This window comes from Hippopotamus amphibius, chromosome 9, assembly GCF_030028045.1.
Source record: "Hippopotamus amphibius kiboko isolate mHipAmp2 chromosome 9, mHipAmp2.hap2, whole genome shotgun sequence".
Lineage (NCBI taxonomy): Eukaryota > Metazoa > Chordata > Mammalia > Artiodactyla > Hippopotamidae > Hippopotamus > Hippopotamus amphibius.
The window spans coordinates 135,771,735-135,789,384 of NC_080194.1; the positions used below are offsets into that span (position 1 = coordinate 135,771,735).

Sequence of the window (17,650 nt, forward strand, 5' to 3'; positions counted from 1 at the left end):
CTATTGAGCCTGTGCTTTAGAGCCCGTGAGCCACAACTGTTGAGCCCACATGCCACAACTGCTGAAGCCCACCTGCCTAGAGCCCATGCACCGCAACAAGAGAAGTCATGGCAATGAGGAGCCCGCGCACCACAACAAAGCATAGCCCCCGCTCGCCGCAACTAGAGAAAGCCCACGTGCAGCAACGAAGACCCAACACAGCCAATAAATTAATTAATTAATTAATTTTTTAAAATTCATTAAAAAAAAAGAATAAGAACTAAGATTTTAGCCTTCTGTGGGCCTAGAGTGATCCCTGCTGCTCTCGCCTGCCCATGACTCATTATCCCACTTCTGACACCATTTTCTGTATCAGCCAGGATTGTTTGGCTGCAAGCAACAGTTAATGCCCTCTTAATTCATTTAATGCTCATAGCCACCCTATGACGTGTAGGTATTGCTATCATCATCGATTTTAAAGAAGAGGAAACTGGGTTTTAAAAAGATGAAATGACCTGCCCAAGGCCACACAGCTGATTAGTGGTGGAACCATAACTTGAACCTACATCTCTCTGCATTATTGTAACCACTTCAAATACTGCTGTGTTAGTGTTGGTGCGCTGGGTACACCTGAGGGGTGAACTGGAATGGATCATAGGTCATTGCCATTGTTTGAACCCAGGGGAATGTGAAATGGTATAAAATATCTGTTTTTAGCCATCCACACAGAAGGAAAGTTGAACTTATCGATACAGATCAATTTAGTTTAACGCTCACTTGTACCCCAGTCCTTGCCAGTTGAACTGACACTGGGCTGGTTCTTGCAAAAACAGGCAGGAGTCCACCAGGTGAAGGCATAGGACAGGTGTCACCAGCACAGGGGGCAGGACAGAAAGGCCTTCGTTGTGGAGTGCAGCGCACATGCGCAGGGCAGTCTTTGTGGGCCACTCTGAAACGGGCATGAGCAACCAGGGAGGAAGAGGCACGCGGCTGCTGGAACCTGCCCTGTTTCAGGCCTGCGCTGGACGCTGGGGGAAGAGAGATGAATCGGACAAGGTTCACGTCCTCAGGTGGCTTACAGTCCGGAGAACTGAACATATATAAATTGTATTAGTAACAGGAACACAGGCGTGTAAGAGTTAGAGTGTCACAGCTTGATGGAAGATTGGGAAGGAGTGGGAATGCGTTCCCCCTGTGTTTCTAAGCGAAGGATGTAGGAGCTTCCCTCCGAAGGTTCCCATTTACCGAACACCTGCTATGGGCCAGGCTCTGTGTGTGGCATTCCCCCAACACACAGGCAACTCGGAGGCCACTGTCATCCTCATCTTGCAGATTAGAAAACTAAGACTCAGCTAGCTTGCTCAAAATCAAACAGCAAGAAAGTGGCGAAGATCAGAGAGTAATTCCCACAAACACCTATCTAAAACAGCTATCATTGCAGCCAAGTTTTGGCTTTCCTGCGTAAATCACATTTCCTTTTAAGATTCAATCTTTTGATGTCCTCCAAAGGAGGCCTTGTCTTGTCCCCCAAAAAACCAAATCAAATAACTGGCTGTAATCAGTTATTGTAAAGGGATGCAGAATTTAGTTAACCAAATGTTCTGCTCGTTTGAGGTGTCTTGTGGCATATGAGGACAACCAGATTTCAGAGAATTGAAATACAATCAAATAGACTTCACACACACACACACACACACTCACACACATGGCTGAATGGCCATTCAGTTCTTCATTCACAGTTCCAGCAGAATTCCTATCAGGCTTGGCCTCTGGGTGCTGATTCTTGTCAGTTACCTTTCCATTACAGCCGTCTGGAGGAAGAGTTGATGTGTTAAGGGTTCCTACAGATGAAACGTCAGATAACCTGCCTCTTAGAATGGCTGATGTTTGCTTAAAATGAAAAATGTGTGTTTTACCAATGTCCTGTGAAACTGTTGAGGCTTTGAGAAACGGTTTGCCAGTTCTTGCAAATGCAGTGAGCATGTTTTAATTCTGCGTCGTTTTCACCAGTAACAAAAAGATACATCCAATTAAAAGCAATTGGGTTTTATTATCCTGGTGGTTATCTAGTTTGCTGTCTGCCTGTGTGGAGGGGAAGAGCTGTCCCCTGGTGCCTCCAGAATGCTTTGTACTTTAGTTCACCTGGTGTTTCACACCCTGTCCCAAGAATCTCCCCATTTGTCTGCCTTCACCGCCGTCCCCACTGTGAGAGGACAGGAACCATGACCGCCGTACCCACTGAGGTTCCAGGGATCTGGCATCTGACCTGTCAGAGTGGTAAATCTTGTTTCCCAGGAAAGCAGACAAAGTCTTAAAGTCACAAAAGAGCACAGAACGTTTAGAGAACTTCACATCATCCTGAAGACAACGGGCAGAGCCAGCTGACAACCCACTTTCCAGCCTTGCTAAGGAGTCAGGACACTGTCCTGCAGAGGATGGAGTCCTCTGTGTCCACCGAGGATGTTAAGTAGATGAAGGGACACGATCAGACTTACGTTTTAGAAGATCTTACGACTGCTTCCCTGAGGATGGATTAGTGTGGAGTCTGGAAGCTGGGGCTGCATTTCATCTAGCGCACTTTTCCTCAGGTGCCCAACTGTGGCTGTAATTATGCCCACGGGGTCCAGGAAGAATTATAGCATCTAGCTTTCCCTGTATCCTAGCTCTCGGGTCTCGCGGTGAGCTTCCACTATGTTCACATCAGCGGTTGCCTTCTCTTATCTCCAGTTGCCTTTGCTCTTGCCTCTTCTTCAGAGGACCCCGAACTTGGCCTTTCCTCTAGTTGTTCTGGAGTTCTGGCCTTCCTGAGAGATTTCCTAGCAGACAAAAGGACTTCGGTAAGTCCCAGGCATGAACCATCCAGAAAGTCAAGGACAGTGATGGCAGTGTCTCTCCCCAACCCAAAAAGAAATAAGCCTTATGGAAAAATGGGTCTGAATCCATTTGTGAGACGGAGTGCAGTGAGAGGAATCAGGTGGCTGGGGTCAGACTGTGGACAAGCACCGCAGAAAGGCCCACACCCCAGAAAGAAGGCATTACCTGTGTCAGCTCTTGATGTGCAACTTAGCTCCACAGCGATCCCCTTGGAAGGAAGTAGGAGGCCTCAGAAGGTGGCTGCGGCTTCACCTGCTTGTTTCCTGGCTCTTTCTGAAGAAATGAAGCACATTACTGCAGCCTATTCACCGCAAGGAAGGCAGGATTGAAAAGAGCCTGCACTCTGGCCGTGGGGTGATGAGGTCCAAACCTCCGCTCCATCTCTGCTAAGACGTTGGCCAAACTATTAAATCTGTGTGTCTCACCTTATTCACATATAAACTAGTACTTGCTTGATGGCATTAACTATGAAATTAAAAGACGAGGAGGAGCACTTAGCACTTTGTAGGCAGCAGAGGGAATGTTTTCTGCCATCATTATTATTGTTTTCTCACTGCCCCACGCCTCCCCCAGGACAGAGGCATAGGGAACAGCATTCCTGGCAGAGGGAACAGGACGGGCAAAGGCACAGACGTGGACGGGAACGCCCATGCTCCCTGCCTTTGTGGGCTCTGGTGGCGCAGGTGCTGTGCTGGGCACAGCAGCCTCGTCCATGAACCGTGCGCGCCAGCACTCCCCTCGGGTGCTCGGTAAACGTGCTGGTGAACAACCACTGAGCAACTACTGTGTGTCAGGTCCTGGAGGAACAGAACAGAATGAGACCCCGTGCCTGCTCCCCTCCTCACTCTAGCCAGGCTCCTGAAAAGGATCGTCCAGGGGGCCTGATTGAAAATCCCGGGCCGTTAGCGGACACACGGACCCCTGCTGGAGCAGCTGTCCCGGGCACTGGGGAGGATGGTTCTCTGCACCCCCCACAACCCCTCGCTGCTTGACAGAAGGTTCTCTTGGGTCCTACAGGTTGTTGGTACCATGGGGAAGCCAGGGGGCCCCTGCCCAGGCCTGGCAGCCTGCTGGAGAAGCCCCCCGCCCTCTCCACCTCCATCCCCGCCCCACCCCCTTCACAGTTTCCTTCTCCCTCCCCTCGCCGCTGGTGGCAGCTGGCTCGGGGTCTCTGCAATAATGTGAACCCCAGCCACGCCCCTGACTCGTAGGGCAGCTTCAGTCCATGTAGCGTGTCCCCCTGAAAGCAAAGAGAGACTCAAAACAGTTCCACATCTGGCAATTTAACCCTACAGAAATCTATCACACCCACATACGGAGAGATGAATGTGCGAGGGTGTTCATAGGAGCAACACCTGTAAGGGGGGAGGCAGGTGAGGAAGTGAGGAAGCAAGCTAAATGTCCACCACCAGGGGCTCGGCTGTGCCCATTGCACAGGAGTCCGCGCGGCCATTAAAAGGATGACGTCTTCCTGTGTGTGCTGACGTTTTGCCCAGAGCCTTGCTTTTTTTTTTTTTTTTTTTTTTGGGCACACGGGCTTAGTTGCTCCGTGGCATGTGGGATCTTCCTGGAGCAGGGATCGAACCCATGTCCTCTGCATTGGCAGGCAGATTCTTAACCACTGCGCCACCTAGGAAGCCCCCAAAGCCTTGCTTTTGGTTTCAAGGTTCGTAGGAGTCACTGGCAAAATAACCGCTCTACCCTCAAACAGGAATGTAGAGAGTTTGTTGCATTAACAAAGATGACGGTATACTAGGAAAGAAATAGTATAACTAAGAAAGAATAGTAAAGATAGGTGTATACATCACTGAATTGGGGAAGCACCTGCACCCAGATCCCAGCAGCGCTGGGAAGTCCCGAGCGACAGCAGTCTGGAGTCTCCGTCGGGAAGAATCCCAGGCAGTGCGTCCACTCCACCGGGGAGACTTCAGATTGGAGTTCTGGGGGCTTCTGCTTATAATTCCAGGCCGCAACCTGATCCCATCAGTTTGTGTGCAAAAAGGCAGCTCTGGATGCACTTTAACAATGTCGTTGGTCTCACCATATGAGTCACAAGATTTTCCAGACCTGGGGGGATGGGCCAGGTCCCGAGGGCTCAAGAAATTCCAAGACCCACTCCCTTTCTTATCATAAGCGCCGCTTGACTTGCTAGCAGCAGTTGTCAGGTGTGTAAGCAGACGCGCAGCCCAGCCAGGGCCACAGGTCGGTCAGAGGCTTGCTTCCGTCTCTGAGGCCTGAACAAGACTATTTTATTAATTTTCCCAACAGCTGATTAGACAGAACAGGACACATCATTACCTCAAAAAGCCATGTACATGCATGTTCCCGTTTCTGTAATAAAAAAAAAATGGATGTAAATACCACAGCATCTACTTCATAGGGTCGTCATGAGGGATACATGGATTAATAGGTGCAAAGTGCTTAAAATAGTGTCTGACCCACACAGTAGGCACTGACATGTTAGACCCTATCATTGCCTCCACTGTTATTTCATTGTCTCTCTTGCTGTAGCCTGAGTTTCATAATTATCATTTTAAAAGCAGAGGAAATGGTTGCAATTGGTCTTCCCGCCATCGTGGTTTTCTGTACTCTTGGGCTTATCATAGAAGGATGGAGGAGGATGTTTCTCCTGCAGTCACACAGCCCCCAGCAGATCCATGTGTCTGAGGTCATGAACTCGTCTTGATGTGCCCAGAACTGTCTTTTTTTTAATAAATTTATTTTTTATGTAAGTATTTTTATTTATTGGCTGCGTTGGGTCTTTGCTGCTACACACGGGCTTTCTCTGGTTGTGTCAAGCGGGGGCTACTCTTCATTGCAGTGCATGGGCTTCTCATTGTGGTGGCTTCTCTTGCTGCAGAGCACGGGCTCTAGGCGTGCAGGCTTCAGTAGTTGCAGCACGTGGGCTCAATAGTTGTGGCTCGTGGGCTCTAGAGCGCAGGCTCAGTAGTTGTGGCGCACGGGCTTAGTCGCTCCACAGTATGTGGGATCTTCCTGGACCAGGGCTTGAACCCATGTCCCCTGCATTGGCAGGTGGATTCTTAACCACTGCACCGCAAGGGAAGTCCCCACAAATGTCTGATTTTAAAATGAAAAAATCTGTGTCCTGGGCACCCTGGAACAGATGACCACCCTCCATATGTCTTTGGTGGCCCAGTTGCTTTAGGAGGAATACAGACAAGGAGTCATTATTGCTTTTCACATGTAACAGGAAAAAACATAAAAATGGTACATAAGGATGGACTACTATTTAGCTTCTGACCCAAGGTTCACATGGGTGAACCTTGAGGACACTGTGCTGTGTGAAGGAAGCCAGTCACAAAAGGATACATACTGTATGATCCCACTTACGTGAGGTCCCTAGAGTTTGACTTCTCTGAATATTCACAGAGAGGGAAAGTAGAAGGATGGCTGCCAGGGACAGGGGGAAGTGGCGAGTTGTTGTTTAATGGATTCAGAGTTTCAGTTTTGCAAGATGCAAAGAGTTGTGGTGATAGATGGTGGTGACGGTTGCACAACAATATGAATGTTCTTATTACAACTAGACTGTACACTGAAGATGGTTAAGATGGCAAATTTTGTTATGCGTATTTTGCCACAATTTAAAATTTGAAGAATAAAAGGGTATATCAGCTACCACAAATATTGCTGCCTAGGGTAATGCTAAGGTGGTACTTCAGTTGAACATACATAGGAAATAACTGTACAGATGATACACTAGTGGAAGAAGCTGGAGAAATACTGGAGTGTATTCTGAGCTCAGATTGAAGGTGCCTCGATGCTCAGCTTTCCCGATTCCACAGGCCTCCATCCACTGCCCCTCACGCACATCTCTGTTCCACAAATGGCCTGCCCAGTGCATCCAGGAGGGCTAAATCTGGGGTCCTCTGGGGTGTGGGCATACCTACCTGGCAGCATCAGGGGGTTGAAATCCTAGATCCTGACATTCACAGAAACTCTGTGCTGAACTTTGCCGGAGCACTGTCAGCCTCACCATCCGCTGTGAGCACCTCTGGCAGGATCTCCACATCTGGTATCAGGGAAGGGGTGCCAGGACACAACGCGGTGGGCAGGAGGGAACCAAGGGAGGGCACGTGGCTCTGTGTTTGGCTCCCTCCAAGTGAGGCTGAGCAGGCCCCATCCCCTCCTTGCCCTGCCACGTGCTACCAGCAGACAGGCTGGGCTGTGGCTGGGCTTCTGGGTGCCCAAGGACCTGCGAGCTCTACGCCTTCCTCCTGTGGGTCTTCATGCCCAGAGCCATTTGCACATCAGACATACACAACAGTGTTGTGGCCTCTGGGAGCCAGTTCCTAACTGTGATGCCAGCTGGGAGACCGTAGACAGCTTCCCTTCTGTGGGGCATTTCCCAAAACACGCTCTGCAGAAAATTTGTGGGTATGACGCACAGAAAGCCTTCCAAGTTCAAATCAGGTTGGGTCTTTATATTGCTGTCCCCAGTGCAAAATGTCTTAAGCGTCTGATGCTTACGATGGCAATAATACCACTATTAAATAGCAGTTAACCTTTATCAAGGGCTTACTGTGGGCTGGATGCTACCGCACGGGTCTTACATGCATTCTTTTATTTAATACGCCCAACACCTGAGGCTTATTGAGATGAAAGTAACTTGCCTGAAGTCTGAGCTCTCAGGAAGGGACCATGGGGAGATGATGAAGAAGGAAAGGGGAAGAGAATTAACTACCAATATTCATGCTTGACTTAAAGCAGTGCTTCCTAAACTTTAAAGGGCACACACATCACCTGGGAGTCTTGTTAAAAAGCAGATTTTAACTCAGTAGGTCTTGGATGCAGCTGAGGTAGGGCATGTCTAATAGCAGGGGGCCGGTGCTGCTGGGCCCCAGACCAGGCTCTGAATAAGGAGGCATTGGAACAGCTGTGTGTTTTGTCTTTGTTCACTCATTCATTCACTCACTCATCCACTCATTCATTTGTAGAAGCCATCTAGAAGCAAAGAACACAAGCTTTGAATTCGAAACCAAGTTTCAATTCCAATTTTGCACTGTTCATTAAATGGGTGTTTTCTCTGAGTCTCAGTTGCCCATCTGTAAAATGGGAATGACACTCCCATTTTAGAGACTCTTTGTGACTATGAAATGCAATAAATCGTAGCAAAAATCTGCCTGGGGCCTCGGGCATGGTGGACAGTTCATAAATGGTTGTGCTTCAGGAGCTCATTTTACTGTTCACGTATTTATTCCGTTCAACCGAGGTTCCCATGTGGTGCCAATAAGTTTATTTACATTAAAATAAATGTATCTTAAAATAAATTATTTATTGTAATATTTATTTACTTACATATTTCCATAACGATGTCCCAGTGGCTCCAAAGGCCACAGCAGTGAGTCCCCACCATGAGTCAGAGGAACTGGCATAGATGTGTCTTCTGAGAGTTTCCACAAAAGGTGGAAGGAAATTGGGGAGGAGACAGACACAGGTGATGAGCTGTGCGAGTCACTTGGCAAATGACTCCACCAGAAAGGAACAGTGAGAAATGCGTGTGTGGAGAGGGGAGAGTGGGAGAGAGTCGGGAACTGGGTAAAATGACAACAGATCGCAAGCTGTTAATTATCCAGGGAGAACTAAATATTATGTAGGCAGTTAACGACAGGCATCTGAAAGCCACAAAAGGGAAACCTGGTCCCCAGCCGAATTCCGTCCCCCGGGCAGAAGGGCTGGGGGACAGGCGTTAGCGCGCGGGGACAGGCTCTAAACCCTGGAATGGGGAGGTGGGGTCCCCTCCCTGTTCAGCCCAGCCAGGACCCAGCACTGTGCTTTGAAAATCGGCTTTCCCCACCAGCTCTGGGCCTGGAATCCGCAGCCCCCTCCCCGTCCGCCCGCCCTCCCCCAAGATGTCATCTTTTGAGACGATTTCATGTGGAAGCATCGCTAAGTAAATTCGCTAAATGGCTATTCATCCCCGTCAGATGGGGACGCGGTGAAGCGGTAAATGTGAAAATGGCCCCAGCTCGGAGCCCTGAAAGGCGCTTTCTGGGGCTGCCAAACGGAGCCGCAGCCGCTGACCCTGAGAGGACTGAGGCTTGGCGAGAGGGGGCCCAGAAGCCCCGGCCCGGCCCCTCCAATCCTCCCACTGAGGCTGCTGAGAGGCCCTATTTATTATTCCTGCGGCCAGGGACCCATTCCGAGGTTAACTTGTCCCCGTATTCATCAGGGGGACAATAATGAACTGTCGCAGACTGGAGCGAGGGGGCTGGTAAAGAGGAACTGCTGAGACACGGAGACGGAATGGGCCTCCATGGTTTGGAAAGAGAGACCGGCTTTCCCTTCCTTTCCAGGCTGCTTCAGTTTCCACCTCTCCAGCAGCTTCGAGAGGCCCTCTGCCCACAGCTGCCTGTAACCAGGCGTGAGGCACGCGTGGGCTTTCCCTGGCCTGCTTGTGGAGATGCTCCATGTGCGGACAGACACGTGGGCTTGGCCTTTTGTCTGCGGCCCTGGGATGCGCCTCCGTGCGCATCCTCGGGGCTGAGCTTTCTGTGTTTGTGCCTGGGCGGATGTACCTTGTTGCAGGCACACCGGGGTTTTCTGGCTGGCATCTGTCGCCACTAGAACAGCCGGTTTTGAAGTGGTGTTGATTTCTGTAATTACTCCTGGATGTCGGCGGTGCTCGTTTCCACTGCATCTCTTAACTGCTCTGTCCCCCTCCGCTGGAATTATGAGTTGGCCAACAAGAGTTGTCCAATCAGAGAGCAGGGGCTTGGAGTGGCACGACTGCGGGTGATGCAAGGAAATGAAAGGGGGGGGAAGGGGGGGGAGAGGTGGGGGCAGCCCGGACTGGGTGGTGGGAGGCCGAGCAGAGCATCTTGCATTTCTTGTGCACCTACTATATGCCCTTTAAGTCCACCCAGTTATCCATCAGTATGTATACCTACTGTGTTCAGGGCAGCCAGGTGAAAGCCGCCCCTCAGAGGTTGAATGACTTACCCTAGGACACACAGCTGGGTCAGGGTGGAGCTGGAATCTGTCCCCAGCCCTTTCTGCTTGTAGAGCACAGGCATCGCTTTCTAAGGCACCCACCTGTCCCCCAAAGGTCTAGCCTCCTTTCTCTTCCCAGAGATGCGCCTTCAGCTCTTCTACCGATTTGAAACAATGGTTAACCCTTTCCTTCTAAGTAAAAGTCCCTGAGCAGAGAAGCCGATGATAAAGGAGCTGTCACTTCAGCACCGTTTACCTGTTTGGGTTTATTCAGCGTAAAAGGCGACTGCGTTTCTGGCAGATGGAGACCTGTGTGACTGCCTTTTAAAACACTGTCACAGCTGTATGCACAAGCTGATTAGCTGTGACTACACTGCTAGTGCCGAGATTGATGGCAATAAATTTTGGGTAACAATGCTGGGAACGGTGTCACCGGTTTGTATTGCACTTCCTGTTTTGTAAAGCTCTCTCAATCAGCAGCCCAGGGGTTATGGATTCACTCATTCATTGATTCAGTCATTCCTCAAGATGCACATGAAGGAGTCAGTTCAAGCTCATCCATTCATCTGACAAACATTAGTGTACCTCCTACTACGTGCCAGTGATGAGTGAGTTTGATTACTCACTGTCCTCATGGAGCGTACATCCTAATGTAAGCACATTTAGTCCTTTCAGATAGTGATTAGATTATGATGTAAGTAGAGTGATGTGATGGGAGAGGGGTCGGGGAGGCAGGTGCTACTTTAGGTTGCGCGGCTAAAAAACGCTTCTCTGAAGAGTTGACATTTGAAAGGAGAAGAGGATGATACGAGCAGACAGGGAAAGATATGGGGCAAACTTTCCCAGGCACAACAAGTGCAAAGACACTGAGGTTACTCTGTATCTGGCATTGAACTATTCATTGATGCCTTACTGTTTGCCAAACCCAGTGCTGGGCTCTGGGGATTCCAAAACAAATAAGATATTATGCATATTCTCAAGGACTTCACAGCACATGGAGTATGTAGGAGACAAACACACAAACAGTCCCTTTTAGTGTGCTGTGGGATGCTCAGTGATGGCGACACGTAAAAGAAGATGCCTTATCCACCTGCATGGTGTGAAAGAAGGAGGGGACCAGGTTTCTGTGACAAAGAAGGGAACCAGGACACAGTATCTCCATGTCTCCGGAGGACCCTGACTTTCCTCTTGGTTTGCTTCCACAGGACAAATGACCAGCTGGTGGCATTTCTCTCCCGATACCGAGATATGAATTTCTTGAAGTCACATGGCCGGGACAATGCAAGGTAGTATATCCTGCTCCTACGCTTGTGCAAAAGGGAAATGAAAATCTGAATGTTCATCTGGGGGCTTCCTTCTAGGCTGGTTTGATGCAGCCAGAGAAAAGTTGAGGGTGGGAGAGGCATGGCACAGGTGGGCCTTGGCTTTTTCTATGTAGGGTCTAAAGTGGTCTCTCCTGCCAGCCAGGATCAGAGATAACAGCGAATGTGTCTCATCATGCCATAGGCCTTTACGCCCTTTTCCCCAAGCAGTTTCATGAGTCCGTTATCTCATTGTGCCCGTCCTTTGAGGAAACCTGGGGGTAGCTATTTTAATACCCATTTTATTGGTAGGAAAACTGAGGCCCATAGTTTAAGTAAATGATGTCCCCAGATTGTTCATTCAGTCAGCCAGTCATTCAGCAAATATTCACATAGTGCCAAGCAGGTGCCAGGCACCCTTCTAGAGGTGAAAAAGACGAAACCCTCACTCTCATGGAATTTACTTTCTAGCAGGAAAGAGTCTCATGCCAGCATGAAGTTGAACTCAAGTATCCCAACTCCCAGCACTGTGCCCTCACTCTTGCTGTCCAAGATGTTGGCAGGGATTTGAGGCACCAGATGCCCAACCTGGATCTATCGTGCCTCTCTCACTTAAACTGAACAAAGCCAAACAGTGTCACGACAGTCCCGCTTTAAGCTGAGTCTAAATCTCTGTGGCCTGAGATCCGCTAGAAGGGATACAGTCTTGAGCGCCCTCTGTAGGAGAGATCACATGATCCACTCCACCATCCCGACGTAAAACCATAAAACATCTTTACAAACCCACCCAGGATCACTCCGCCGTCTTAGAGCCTTTTCCTGGCATTGCTCTCAGAGCTTAGTCTCGCAGATCACGGGATAATTTTAGCACATTAACATGTTTTGTTTGGCCTTCATGCTGGTTTTGCTTCGTTTAATTCAGGTGCTTCATTTGAAAATTAATAGCCCCATTTAAAAATAGCAATATTTCCCATGGAAATCCAGATTTCCAGTTCATCTTAAAAGATCCAAAGGTCCACTAAATCTGTGCCTGAATTTTCTCATGGAAGTTATCATCTGGATCTTAGACAGAGCCCATGTTCTACAGGTCTCTGCAGTCCTCTCTGCCCTCTCCCCTACTTGACCCCGCTGGCATTTCAGTTTGCCATCTCTGCTGTAGGTGTTCTCTGCCAGTGCCAATGGAGGTGTCTTTTTAGCCAGCTCTGTGATCCGCTGTACCCAGATGTCCACAGCTGGGAGGGACAGAAACAAACAGTGGGCCCCATTTCCTGAGCTTTAGAGAAGTAACCCCAGAATCCTTGGGTTGTATCATTTTCCTTAATTTTAACTTTGATTTCATCCAGCTGTCTATTTCCAGATTGGTCCTGTCCTACTGACAGCCTGCATTCTTTACATTTAAAGGAGCCTGCAGACTTGAAGATGCTCTATAAATTAGCACAGAGCAGCATAGCGTGTTCTGGCCACTAAGCTGGAGGGGTCTGGGTGAATAAAGAAGAATTACAGCCATATAGTGTAGTGTGTCCCTACTAAGTGCCCATTGCTCTGCTAGGCCCCTTTCACACAAGATCCAACTTGATTCTTACAGTCACTCAGTACAGAAATAAGTCTTATTATCTCCATTTGTCAAAAGAAGAAAGGGGAACTTTGACAGCCCCAGTGATTTTCCCAAAGTCACACAGATGGTAAGTGCTAGAATTTGAACCCAGTTCTCTGGCCCCAAAGGCCATGGAAGCAGAGTGGAGCTGAACAAGATTCCATGGAGGTGGTAAGTTATCAGAACTAGCCCAGGTGCTGGTGTCCCCACCCTTAGGTAGAGAATGAAGACCCTTCTTCCCTTCCAGGTAACTTATAATACATGTTTTGTGCAAAGTCGCAGCATGAGAAAGGAATCTGCTGCAAGTTGGGAGACTTGTGTCTGAATTACATCCAACCTAGTGTTGTTGTTTCAGCCTACTCAATATTTATTCTCTGTCTGCTATTTCCAGGCCCTGTGCTATGAACTGGGTACAACACAGAGGTTGAAATCATGAGTTTTTGAGGTCATACCTCCTGGGTTGGAGTTCTGATCTACCACGTCCTGGCTGTGTTGCATTGGACTGGTGACTTAACCTCTCAGAGCCTGTTCCCTTTCTGTACAATGGAAATATTAATGGACTTACACTCATGAGATTGTTGGAAGGATTAAGTGAGATGATGTACATAAAGCATTTGGCATATCATGAATGCCCTATGAAGATGATAATGGTGGTGGTGGTGGTGGTAGTGATGATGTCATTGCCATGATAAACATTGGACTAAAATACTGCAGGTGGGAGAAATAAATAGATGGTGTGTAGGCCAGAGTTGTGCCTCCAAGTTTGTGAGTACATCTTGTCCAGTTGATGTGCATCAGCAGTTGACAAGTGGTACCCAAATGGTACAGCAGGCTGAAGGGCAGGATAAAGATGCAGGCTAAGGAGATGTTGCTTGCACCTCCCCCTAAAACCCTAAAACCCAAGGCTCTCTGGGCAAAACAGCTCACAAGTTCCAACACTCATGCATGAGTCCTCAGCTGGGATTCTCTCACTTCGATGAATTAAGGGCAGTAATTTGGAATTAGTTTAATAGTAAAATGAGCCACAAGCGGCGACTATCTCCTCCTTGTCAGCTGAGGCCTCACCTGCTGCGTGAACAAACCTAGCCATGCCCGTCTTCCCTTGTGTCTCCCATGGGTGCAGCCTGGGTGGGGCTTACCTCTGGCTTTGCACTGATGGTGTGTTAGGAAGGACTTTTTTTGGTGGGAAGTGATAGAAACTCAGCTCAAACTTGCTTAAAGGGTAAAAGAAGTTATTGGGTGATGCAACTAAAACATTTGTATCTGACTTCAGACATAGCTGAATCAAGCAGGTCAAATGGTACCATCAAGCCCAGACTCTGTTAGTTCTTTTTTTTTGGGGGGGGGGGGGCTGTTTAATTATTTCTTATCATTTCTGGAGAGGGTTAAAATAAAATAAACATATCACATCAAATAGCCAAGTAATACACTGGCAGGAATCTTTTTTTTTAATTAAGATATAACTGACATGTTAGTTTCAGGTATATGATATATCGAGTTAATATATGTATATATTGTAAAATGATCACCACAATAAATCTAGTAACATCCACCCATAATGACAATCTTTTTTCTTGTGATAAAAATATTTAAGATCGTAGCAACTTTCAAATATACAATATGGTATTATTAACTGTAGTCACCGTGCTGTACATTACATGCCCAGAACTTATTTATTTTATAACTAGACGTTTGTACCTTTTGACCACCCTCACCCATTAACTTAACTTCTATTAGTTCTCTTTCCCTCTGTGTTGGTTTAATTTTCTGGCTCCAAATGGTGACCCATCTCAACGTATTAGCCTCATTTTACTGATAAGGAAACTGAGACTCAGAGAAGTGAAGTAACTTGCTTAAGCTCGCGCAACTAGGACAGGGCTAGGACTCAGACCTAGTTGAGTGTGTCCCCAGAGGCCAAGCACAGCATCCCTGCATGACACAGCCTCTCTGTATTCTGGTCCTGCTTTCCTCCAATATGCTGGGGGCTCTGAGGCAGCTATTCTACTTCTCTGGGCTTCATTTTCTCCCTTTGTAAAACAAAGCGGTTGAATGAGACGGTCTCCAGATGCCCTCCCATTCTGACGCTCCATACTTTGGGACCAGCCCTTGCAAAAACGATGTGACAGAGGCCGAGAGTTTCAAAGTCAGAGAGGTGGAGAGGAACAAAACAAGCAGTGAGATATAAAATAGGCCGCAGGGTGCCTCAGTTTTTAATTCCATGTGGTTCCTAATAGTAGTTTTGACCTTCTGTCCCAAACTCCAGCCTTTAGCAGCCAATTTGGACTTCCAGCTCCCGCTGCTAAGAGGTGGCATAAAGGCAAACTGGTATTTTAATAGCTGCCAAATTGGTCCTGACTGTCTGTGTAATTAAATGAAGGGGAGTGTTGTGTTCACCGTATTTCCTTGTTTTCCTCCAACAATGAAGTAACTAGATATATTGAAAGCTGTGTAGCACACTTATCATTTTCCCAGATAACCTCTGCAGGGCTAGCAGAAGCAGGTGCCCTGAATAAGCAAGTCTTGGCAGGCATCCTCAGGAACTCCTGGGCTCTGCTCAGGGAGCTTCGGAGAAGTTTCCCGAGTCCCGGCAGCCTGATCAAGTCCCAGCGTGTGAGCAGAGGCGCCTTACAGGGAGATGGAAAGGGAAGATCACTTCCCTCAGCTGGAATAGAGTTTCCTCTGAGACTTTCCCAGCCTTGGTTGGTCTGAGTTCTCCAAATAAATCAAGGTCACCAGGACCCCAGTGCTCAGGTCTGGGGCGCAGTGCAGTGTTGTGGTAAGAGCATGGGCACTGAAGTCAGACACCTGAGCCAGAATCCCAGCTCTGCCATGTGGCAGCTGGGGAACTTTGACAAATGCCTTCGATTCTGCATGCCTCTGTGTCCTCATCTTTATAAGATCCACTCAGTGATGTGGGGATTGTGGAGGACTGAGTATCCTCGCTGACCACAGGAAGTACCGAGCCAGGTGCTTTCGAGTATGTTATCCCATTTTTGAGATGAGTACAACTGAGCCTTGCAGAGTTGCTTTCACTTGCTCAGGGTTCCACACAGCTGGGCTTGGAGTCTGGTTAGGTCTGACTTTTATCACCCCATGATTGGTGACTGCATTTGAGAGGACTTGTTGCTTTAATTTCTTGGGGTGTGTGGATGAGAAGAGCAAAACTGCTCATTTTAAGCAGAATCATTTTTTAAATGAATAAGGGAGGAAAATCAGTCCTTCCCTACTTTCTAGAGTCAGCCTGTACCACAGTGTGTTCACAGTCCACCAGCGATATGTGAGATTATGTTGGTGAGTTCAAAAATGGGCATCATGGGAGCCTTAGTATTGATTTTATGTGTATCAATAAATGTTTATGTCATTAGCTCATCTAATCCATGACTTTATGGATGTGATGCTTAAAGTAGGACTAAGTTTAAAGGAAAACAGTTGAAGCTGTCTAAAGTTGATTTCGAAAAGAAATATTAAGGGAAGTCTCATATGGACATCATAAAACCTGTAGCATAGCAGTTAAGAATCCAGGTTCTGGAACCAGACTGCCAGGGTTCACACACTAAGCACTCACTGGGTGTGTGACCTTGGGTAAGTTACATCAATTACCTGTGCTTCAGTTTCCTCATCTGTAAAATGGGAGTGATGAAAATAAAACCAACCTCATTTGGCACTTCCCTGGTGGCGCAGTGGTTAAGAACCCACCTGCCAATGCAGGGAACATGGGTTCGATTCCTGGTCTGGGAAGATCCCACATGCGACTAAGCCCTGTGTGCCAGAATTACCGAGTCTGCGCTCTAGACCCTGCAAGCCACAACTACTGAGCCCAAGTGCCGCAACTATTGGAACCTGTGCACCTAGAGCCCGTGCTCCACAAGAGAAGCCACCACAATGAGAACCCTGTGCACTGCAACGAAGAGTAGCCCGTGCTCATGGCAACTAGAGAAAGCCCGTACACAGCAGCAAAGACCCAACGCAGCCAAAAATAAAAGTTAATTAATTAATTAATTTTTTTAAAAAGCTTGAAGGCTATAATAAACAAAAAAATGAAAAGAAAAAAAGAAAACCAACCTCATTAGAGTTGCTGCAGGAATTAAACAAGTGAATGTGTGGGAAAGCTCCTGGAATAGTTAGTTATGCTTATACAGTTGATGGTGGTGGTGGTGATGGTGGTGATGGTGACAGTGATGGAAAAGCCTTGAAGATGGTGTGTATACACATGATTAACAGTTTAGAAACATTTTCTACAACCCTTAGAGAAACAACTAGCATTTCAAATGTAAGAAGGCTAGACCAGAAGGAAGCTAGGAGGGGTCCCAGCCCTCAGGTCAGAAGCCAGAAGCAGATAAACAAGTTTCTTCCTGCTCCCAGGTCTGGGACCCACCTGCCAGAGGCGGCCGCCCCTGACTGGGCACCAGAAAGGCAGCTGAGCTCCTCTCTTTCTGACATTGAACTAATCTTCAGGCCCAAACTTCCCTTGATGTATAAACAGGCAACTGTTTAACCAGAAGTTGGCAAATCCATCGAGAGCCTGGCCAGGAACCTCCTCCAAGCAAATCTGCTTTCAGGAGGCCCTTTGGTGCCAACTTGCTTATCAAGAGAAGAGCTCTCTCCCCATCTGTCTTGTAGCACCATGATTGATGGGAGGAGATAATTAATATCTCATCTCCAGTGGGGAAAGCAGATTGCATTTCCCTTCTGCTTTTCTTAAACCCAACCAGTGAGTTTATCCCTGTTTGCATGTTCACTTTATTTAATCCAGTTACGGCAGCCATGTCAAAATCAAGCTTAGTATCACGCAGGCACCCACACAAAGCTGTGTACACAGACACTCTGTGGGCCTCCGCGTGAATTTTGAGGCCAGCTTTAGAACTTTTCTCTTTTCAAAGCAATACGTGTCGAAGTTAGACCAAAGACTAGAAGGAAAGTATGTGCGGTGTCATCTCTGAGACGAAGAGGA

At 47.9% G+C, this 17,650-nt stretch overlaps 1 protein-coding gene across 1 annotated transcript in view; it reads left to right on the forward strand.

The window, feature by feature from the left end:
- Positions 1–17,650, forward strand: part of XYLT1 (xylosyltransferase 1) — a 318,736-nt gene that overhangs the window by 259,294 nt on the left and 41,792 nt on the right. Inside the window, exon 6 of the mRNA XM_057748725.1 lies at positions 11,010–11,090. Coding sequence (XP_057604708.1) covers positions 11,010–11,090 — 81 coding nt within the window. The remainder of the gene's footprint in view (positions 1–11,009; positions 11,091–17,650) is intronic.